General features: G+C 48.0%; 1 protein-coding gene across 5 annotated transcripts in view; it reads right to left on the bottom strand.

Moving 5' to 3' along the window:
* Positions 1-342: 342 nt before the first annotated feature.
* ADSL (adenylosuccinate lyase) overlaps positions 343-9,036 on the bottom strand; it is a 26,721-nt gene continuing 18,027 nt past the window's right edge. For 4 of the 5 annotated variants that reach the window (XM_021707026.1, XM_008074112.1, XM_021707027.1 and 1 more), the window contains 4 exons: positions 7,195-7,285; positions 5,902-5,991; positions 3,971-4,147; positions 343-465 (listed from right to left, as the gene is read on the bottom strand). In XM_021707026.1, coding sequence (XP_021562701.1) covers positions 379-465; positions 3,971-4,147; positions 5,902-5,991; positions 7,195-7,285 — 445 coding nt within the window. In that variant the 3' untranslated portion in view covers positions 343-378. The remainder of the gene's footprint in view (positions 466-3,970; positions 4,148-5,901; positions 5,992-7,194; positions 7,286-9,036) is intronic. The other variant, XM_008074113.1, reaches the window with a different exon arrangement.

Below are 9,036 nucleotides of genomic sequence, written 5' to 3'. Positions count from 1 at the left end.
TCTCACTCTGTCACCCAGACTGGAGTGCAGTGGCTGCTCCCAGCCACCACAGCCTTGACCTGCTGGACTCCGGCGATCCTTCCGCCTCAGCCTTCCAAGTAGCTGGAACTACAGGCGCACACTACCACGCCCGGCAAATTTTTTGATTTCTTGTAGAGATGAGGTCTTGCCAAGTTGCCCAGGTGGGTCTTGAACCTGTGGGCTCAGGCAATCCACTCACCTCAGTCTCCCAAAGCGCAGGATTACAGGCTGAGCCACCAAGCCCGGTGGTAATAATTCTTAAGGTAAAATAAGGCACCACAGCAATTCTATTTTCATGCCTCAGCAACTGAGTTCACAAAATCACCAATGATTTTTCGCTTTAATTCTCTTCCAAATCTACAGACATAATTCTGCTTTCACCTTCATCACATTTTCATATGGTTTTAACAAGGGATATACCTCCTCTTCTAAGAATCTCTGTATCTGCCAAAGAGGAAAACAAATATAAAACAAAAAAAGGTTAAGCTGTAAGTGGATAATACAGTTGACATAACTAAAACCTAATCTGATAAAGCTCTTACTCCACCAGTGTTTTCCTCAACTGCCTATCAGAAATCTTTCCTTAGACACAGGCGATTCAACCCATCATACCCATATGCTCATCATCCTTCCCCACAGAAGGATGTGTTCTCCCAGTTGGCCTCACCATTTCCATCCATGCTGAAATCATAGCTTTTCCCCTCTTGCTTCCCAGCCCTATTCAACTAGTCGCCAAGAGATTAGCCTCCTCTCTCCCCTATCTGTGTCTATAACCACTGTCTTGGCTCAAAGCCCTTATCACCTACTGCTTGGCCTGTTGAGGTAGTTGTATTTGTCTCCTACCCCAAGTTTTAAGTCTTTCCAATAAAATCTTTACATAACCACTGCTGTCTGTCTTCAGTTTCAAATAGGGTAACTACTTCGGGGGTACGTGCTACTCCAGAAACATTCAACTGATTGTGGTTGCTCTCATCACAAAGTTGGGGGCTATATAATTTTCCATCTCCTCTTAACCTGGGGGTTTCCAGGCTAGCCCCTACTTGTCAGCTCAAATGTGTCTTCCAGGAAGACTTTCCTAACTCCTCCTACACTTTGCCTTAAAAAGGATGTCTCAGGCTGGGCGCAGTGTCTTAGGCTGGGCGCAGTGTCTCATGCCTATAATCCCAGCACTTTGGGAGGCCGAGGTGAGAGGATTGCCTGAACCCAGAGGCTTAAGACCAGCCTGCGCAACCTCATCTCTACAGTAAATCAAAAAAATAGCTAGGCCCGTGTGGCACGTGCCTGTAGTTTCAGCTGCTTGGAAGGCTAAGGCAGAAGGATCACCTGAGCTCAGAAGGAGGCTGCGGTGGCTGTGAGCATGCGCCACTGTACTCCAGCCTGGGAGACAGAGTGAGATGCCAAATAAAAAAAAAGATGCCTCAGTCGGGCATGGTAGCTTACATCTGTGATCCCAGCACTTTGGGAGACAGAGGTAAGAGGATTGCCTGAGCCCAGGAGTTCAAGACCAGCCTGGGCAACTTTGTGAGACATCGTCTCTACAATAAAAAAAAAATTAGCTGGGTGTGGTGGCACGTGCCTGTAGTTCCAGCTATAGCTACTTGGCAGGTTGAGGCTACAGTGGCCATGAGTATGCCACTGTCCTCCAGCCTGGGCAGCAGAGACGCTGATAAAAGAAAAAAAGTACAGCCGGGCTCGGTGGCTCAGCCTGTAATTTCATGCTTTGGGAGGCTGCGGTGAGTGGATTGCCTGAGTCCGCGGGTTCAAGACCCATCTGGGCAACTTGGCGAGACCTCATCTCTACAATAAATCAAAAAAATTATCCCAGGCTCAGTGGCTCAGCCTGTAATCCCATGCTTTGGGAGGCTGAGGTGAGTGGACTGCCTGAGCCCGTGGGTTAGAGACCCGCCCGGGCAACTTGGCGAGACCTCATCTCTACAATAAATCAAAAAAATTAGTCGAGCGTGGTAGCACGTGCTTGTAGTTCCAGCTACTTGGAAGGCTGAGGCGGAAGGATCGCCAGAGCCCAGCAGGTCGAGGCTGCGGTGGCCACTCCCGGCTACTGCACTCCAGTCTGGGCGACAGAGTGAGACTTCAACTCAAAAAAAAAAAGAAAGAAAGAAAGGATGCCTCCACCCTTGTGATGCTCCCCAAAGGATATACTTCCCTCGATTCCTGCATATACTGCTTGGTATTACAATGACCTATTTATAAGTCTTTACCATTGTTTTGAGATCCCTGAAGACAATGATTATCTATTCATCTTTAAATCTCCAGAATTAAACACAGCACCTGAACAAATACTGAGTGCCTAGTATACACTCAGTAAATGTTTTCTTTTCTCTAGAGACAGGGTCTGTTGCCCAGGCTGGAGTACAGCAGTGTGATCATGACTCACTGCAGCCTCGAATTTCTGGGCTCAAGCAATCTTCCCACCTTAGCCTCCCAAGTAGCTGGAGCTACAGGCCTACAATATCACAGCCAATTAAATTTTTTTTTTTTTTTTTTGAGTTGGAGTCTCACTCTGTCGCCTGACTGGAGTGCAGTGGCCACTCCCGGCCACCGCAGCCTCGACCTGCTGGACTCCGGCGATCGTTCCGCCTCAGCCTTCCGAGTAGCCGAAATTACAGGCGTGTGCTACCATGCCCGGCTGATTTTTCATTTATTGTAGAGATGAGTCTTGCCAAGTTGCGCAGGCGGGTCACGAACCTGCGGGCTCAGGCAATCCACTCATCTCAGCCTCCCAAGGCATGGGATTACAGGCTGAGCCACCGAGCCTGGCTCAGCCAACTAATTTTTATTTTTATAGAGACAGGGTCTCACTATGTTGCACAGACTGGTCTTGAACTATTGGCCTCAAGTGATCCTTCCACCTTGATCTCTCAACTGATGAGATTACAGACATGAGTCACTGTGCCCAGCCTCCTTAAATGTTTTTGAATTAACTCTTTTAGTATTTTCCAAAAGGTCAAGAGGAAAAATGACAGAACATTTACTGAGGCCTTACCATGCACCAAGTACCTTGCTAGGCATTACAATCCTTACAGACCATGAAATATATATTTTTATCTTAGGAGCCAGTAAATGTCAGAAGTCAGGAATGAACCCAGATCCACCTGATGATAAAACCCAATTATCTGTCCATTATACCATATTCTCTCTCTTTTTTTTTGAGTTGGAGTTTCACTCTGTCACTCAGACTGGAGTGCAGTGGCACACTCCTGGTCACCGCAGCCTCGACCTGCTGGGCTCCGGCAATCCTTCTGCCTTAGCCTTCCAAGTAGACGAAACTACAGGTATGTGGAGTCTCACTCTGTCGCCCAGACTGGAGTGCAGTGGCCGCTCCCGGCCACCGCAGCCTCGACCTGCTGGGCTCCGGCGATCCTTCCGCCTCAGTCTTCCAAGTAGCCGGAATTACAGGCATGCGCTACCACGCCCGGCTGATTTTTTGATTTGCTGTAGAGATGAGGTCTGGCCGCCCAGGCAGGTCTTGAACCCGCGGGCTCAGGCAATCCACTCACCTCAACCTCCCAAAGACGCGGGATTACAGGCTGAGCCACCGAGCCCGGCTTAACTTTTTATTTATTGTAGAGATCAAGTCTTGCCAAGTTGCCCGGGCTGATCTTGAACCTGCGGGCTCAGGCAATCCACTTGCCTCGGCCTCCTAAAGTGCTGGGATTACAGGCTGAGCCACCAAGCCCGGCCATACCATATTCTCAAGACCAAAAGAGAATCCCGAGAAATCCACAAGAGTAAATACTTAAGGCAGCTCAAGAGAGCCAAATCTTTACATTTTAGCCAGCAATGTGCTCTGACTTCCTTCTAACTAGTTCCAATTCCACTATACCTCCCATAAAATAGAAACATCAAAGACAGCATCCCAGGTTCTGCAGTCAAGCAGAAAAGAGGGCAGCTGGGAAAGACTCCTGGAAGGATTCTGACAGATGCTTACCTGCTGGGATGCACGACCAGTGAAAGAAGAAGGATCCAGCAAATGGTCCAATTGAGAGTGAATGGGACTGAAGTAGGAATCAGCCTGGATCCGCTCTATGAGGTCATTGTCACCCCCTTCCTGCTTAACCACAGTAGCTGCCTGCTGGGAAAGCACTCTGATTTTCTCATGGCATTCCTAGGAAATGAAACAGTGTCAGTTGTCTAACAAGGAATTTGAAAGCTCTTAAAAAGTTATCAGAGGCTGGGTGCGTGTGGCTCCGCCTGTAATCCCATCACTTTGGGAGGCCGAAGCGAGAGAAATGCCTGAGCCCAGGGATTCGAGACCAGCCATGGCAACTTGGTGAGACCTCATCTCTATAATAAATCACAAAAACAAGTCAGGCGTTGTGGCATCTGTAATTCTGACTACTTGGAAGGTGCATCTGTAGTTCTGACTACTTGGAAGGCTGAGGCGGAAGGATTGCCTGAGCCCAGCAGGTCAAGGCTGCGATGGCTGAGTGTGCCACTGTACTCCAGCCTGGGCAACGGAGTGAGACTCCAACTCAAAAAGTCATCAGATGCCAGGAACAGTGGCTCACGCCTGTAATCCCGCGTCTTTGGGAGGCGAAGATGAGAGGACTGCCTGAGACCAGGGGTTCAAGACCAGCCTGGGTAACTTGGGGAGACCTTGTCTCCACAATAAATTTAAAAAATCAGCTGGATGTGGTGGCGTGTGCCTATAGTTCCAACTACTTGGAAGCTGAGGTAGAAGGATCACTTGAGACCAGGAGGTCAAGGCAGTGGCTGTGAGCATGCCACTGTACTCCAGCCTGGGTGACAAGAGTGAGACTCTTACTTATAAAAAAAAGAAAAAAAAAGTCATCAGATATTTCATATCCATGCTGTCTACACAGCTGGTACACAAAAACCCTCTAGGCTGAGGTGGTTCCGTTTAGTCTGACTCTGCCAAGATTTCAACTCTCTAATCACACCTTAGGATGAACCTGAAATGGATGCCCACCTTGCTCTGGCCTCTGTTCTTCAAAGATTCATGAACTTTTGCTGTTGCTTGCTGCTCACTTCCCATCACTTCCTATAGAATTTCAGACCTCATTCCTTCAGTCAGAGTGGATTTTTTCTACAAATGATTAAATGATTCACTTTTTTCTTTTTTTGAGTCGGCGTTTCACTGTCACCCAGGCTGGATTGCAGTGGCATGCTCATGGCCATTGCAGCCTCGACCTGCTGGGCGCAGGCAGCTTCCGCCTCAGCCTTCCAAGTAGCTGGAACTACAGGAACGTGCCACCATATCAGTTCATTTAAAAAAAAATTATTGTAAGTCGGGCTCGGTGGCTCAGCCTATAATCTCAGCACTTTGGGAGACTGAGGTGGGTGGATTGCCTGAGCCTGAGGGTTCGAGACCCGTCTGGGCTACTTGGAGAGACCTCATCTCTACAATAAGTCAAAAATTAGCCAGGCGTGGTAGCACGCGCCTGTAGTTCCAGCTACTTGGAAAGCAGAGGCGGAAGGATTGCTGGAGCCCAGCAGGTCGAGGCTGCTGTGGCTGGGAGCGGCCACTGCACTCAAGTCTGGGTGACAGAGTGAGACTCCAATTCAAAACAAACAAACAAACAAACAACTTACTGTAGAGGTGAGGTCTCGCCAAGTTGCCCAGGCTGGTCTTGAACCCTTGGGTTTAGGAAACCCTCTTGCCTTTGCCTCCCAAAGTGCTGGGATTACAGCGTGAGTCACTGCACTGGCTATGATTCACTTTAATAAACTGAATTTGCCACAATCACCCTCTAGAAATGGCAGAATATGGTCACTGCTCTACACCAATACTGTGACTAAAGGTAATATCAAATGCCTTCCTTCATCCGTTCTTATTCAGGGAGGAAAGAGCAAGACCAAAGGTGCACTATTTATCCAGGAGCATGAGGGGTTACAAACCTGGCGGTTACCCCCAGCTTTGACCATGGCCATGATGATATTCTCTGTGGCCATGAAAGGCAGCTCTTGCTGAATGCGTCGTTCAATTACCTACAAGAAAAGATTAAGTGAATGGCCAAGAAAGTTGCCTCAAGGTTACAGTCATACACACAGCAAGATACTAACTATGTTATGGAAAACACACAGCAGGGACACGAATTGTCATATTTACGAAGAGAGTAATGGGTTGTTTTGTTCTACATGGTATTTTTCAGTTTTCTTACTAATTTAGACATTTATTTTTATTTTTAATTTTTGAGTTGGAGTCTCACTCTGTCGCCCAGACTGGAGTGCAGTGGCCACTCCTGGCCACCACAGCCTCGACCTGCTGGGCTCCAGCGATCCTTTCGCCTCAGCCTTCCAAGTAGCTGGAACTACAGGCATACGCTACCACGCCCGGCTAATTTTTTGATTTATTGTAGAGATGAGGTCTCGCCTGCCCAGGCGGGTCTCGAACCTACGGCCTCAGGCAATCCACTCACCTCAGCCTCCCAGGCGTGGGATTACAGGCTGAGCCACCAAGCCCGGCTCTATTTTTATTTTTAAAATGGGAACATTTATTTAAGTAAACTACATTCCAATGCCCAGCCATGAGAACTGAGTATATAACACAAATGAACCCATCTGCCTCAGGTACTTAAAAACAGGCAAGTGGGCGGGCTTGGTGGCTCAGCCTGTAATCCCAGCACTTTGGGAGGTCGAGGCGAGTGGACTGTCTGAGTCCACGGGTTCAAGATCAGCCTGGACAACTTGGTGAGATCTCGTCTCTACAATAAATAAAAAACTAGCTGGATGTGGTAGTGCACGCCTATAGTTCCGGCTACTTGGAAGGCTGAGGCGAAAGGACTGTCCCAGCCCAGCAGGTTGATGCTGGGGTGGCCATGAGCATGCCACTGCACTCCAGCCTGGGTGACGGAGTGAGACTCTGACTTTAAAAACAAAACAAAACAAAACAGAAAACCAACCGGGTAAATGGAGTCATCTACTTTACCTATTTATACCAGAGCTGATAATTCATGCTAGCAGATAGTTTAGGGTAATTTAAAGTACTTCTTTTTTCCTTTATCTATAAATGTGTCTATGAATTCCAGAGTTGGCTCCCTAGGGCTTATGCCATGAACGCAGGGATGAGCTCAGTCGGGAAAAAAGCCTACTGGACCAGAATACAGGGCACCCCCCACATACTCCAGAGCACTCCGCTTCCAACATTCCAACCCTTCCCTAATACCTTACTTTTTAATTAAGGCCTCTTACTTTGGGGTACACCACCAATCCTTCAGAAATGTTCTGCAGAGTATTCAATATAGTATCTGCAGTAAGAAATGCCTCGGCCAAACAGATACGTCTAGAAAACAAATAGCCATTTGGTTATCCTTTAAATAAATACTTTCAGTGAAATGCAGGGTGTGTCCCAAGAAACCACTCTACTAACTTCTCATGCTATATATACTCTATAGGCAATTTCCTTCAACCTCATGATTTCAACAATCCCAATGTCCTCATGACCCTCAAATCTATCACCTTTAGTCTAGACCACATGCCCAAGCACTAGACCTGGGAGTTCCACCTGGTTGACCTGGAGGTACTTCATACCCTAAAATGAATTCAGTCTCTTTTTTGTTGCCTCTTACTCACCACTGCAAATATGTTCTTCCTCTTCCTTGTAGCTCCTGCCTCAGTAAATGGCACTAGTACCCCAGTCAGAGTTCTTTTTTGTCGAGTTGGAGTCTCACTTTGCTGCCCATGCTGGAGTACAGTGGCTTGCTCATGGCCACGGCAGCCTTGACCTGCTGGGCTCAGGCGATCCCTCTGCCTCAGCCTTCCAAGCAGCTGGAACTATAGGCACGCACCACCACAGCCAGCTAATTTTTTGATTTATTGTAAAGACGAGGTCTCGCCAAGTTGCTCAGCCTGGTCTTGAACCCCTGGGGTCAGGCATTCCTCTTGCCTTTGTCTCCCAAATTGCTGGGATAACAGGCTTGAGTCATTGCACCCAGACTATGGAGTTCTTTATACTAACTCCAGTCAACACCAAGGCTGCCTTAGAGTCTGTATCTGCATCCTTCTTCTCTACTTACATGGTCAATGTGCCAATGTGGACTTGGACTGTTTTTTTTTTTTTTTTTGAGTTGGAGTCTCACTCTGTTGCCCAGACTGGAGTGCAGTGGCCACTCCCGGCCACAGCAGCCTTGACCTGCTGGGCTCCAGCGATCCTTCTGCCTCAGCCTTCCAAGTAGCTGGAACTACAGGCATGCGCTACCACGCCTGGCTGATTTTTTGATTTATTGTAGAGATGAGGTCTTGCTGCCCAGGCAGGTCTTGAAGCTGCGGGCTCAGGCAATCCACTCACTTCAGCCTCCCAAAGGTGCGGGATTACAGGCTGAGCCACCAAGCCGGCTGACTTGGACTTTTTTTTTGAGTTGGAGTCTCACTCTGTTGCCCAGACTGGACTTTTAAAGTAGCTTCCTGTCTTGTTCTGACTGGATCCATATCCCCTTACAGATGATTCTCCAGGGTGTTTTGGCAGGCGAGTGTGATTAGGTCACACCTTGCTAAAAAGAATTCAATGGTTGCTATTCTCTGAATGAATTCACATGATTTATTTTCATAGGTAAGCCCTGGATTATATACAGATCCCAGAGAGCTAGCTTTTGCTATAACTTCCATATCTACTCAAGAAATCCTGGGGCTGGGCTTGTTGGCTCAGCCTGTATTCCTAGCACTCTGGGAGGCCAGGCCGAGGCAAGTGGATTACCTGAGCCCGCGGGTTCAAGACCCACCTGGGCATCTTGGCGAGACCTAGTCTCTACAATAAATCAAAAATTAGCCAGGTGTGGTAGTGCATACCTGTAGTTCCAGCTGCTTGAAAGGCTGAGGCGGAAGGATTGCTGGAGTCCAGCAGGCCGAAGCTAGGTGGCCATGAGTGTGCCACTACACTCCAGCCAGAGTGTAGCCAGGGCGACAACCCCCCAAAAAAAGAAAAGAAAAAACAAAAAAAGAAATCCCGGGACAGTGCAAGCGAGAGTAAGGTGAATTAGTTTTATTTTATTTTATTTTTTGAGTTGGAGTCTCACTCTGTCGCCCAGACTGGAGTGC

Source organism: Carlito syrichta, unplaced genomic scaffold (assembly GCF_000164805.1).
Source record: "Carlito syrichta isolate Samal-C Ts95f unplaced genomic scaffold, Tarsius_syrichta-2.0.1 Scaffold316302, whole genome shotgun sequence".
Lineage (NCBI taxonomy): Eukaryota > Metazoa > Chordata > Mammalia > Primates > Tarsiidae > Carlito > Carlito syrichta.
Note: the sequence above shows the minus strand (reverse complement) of the source record. Positions and strands in the feature narration are given on the sequence as shown.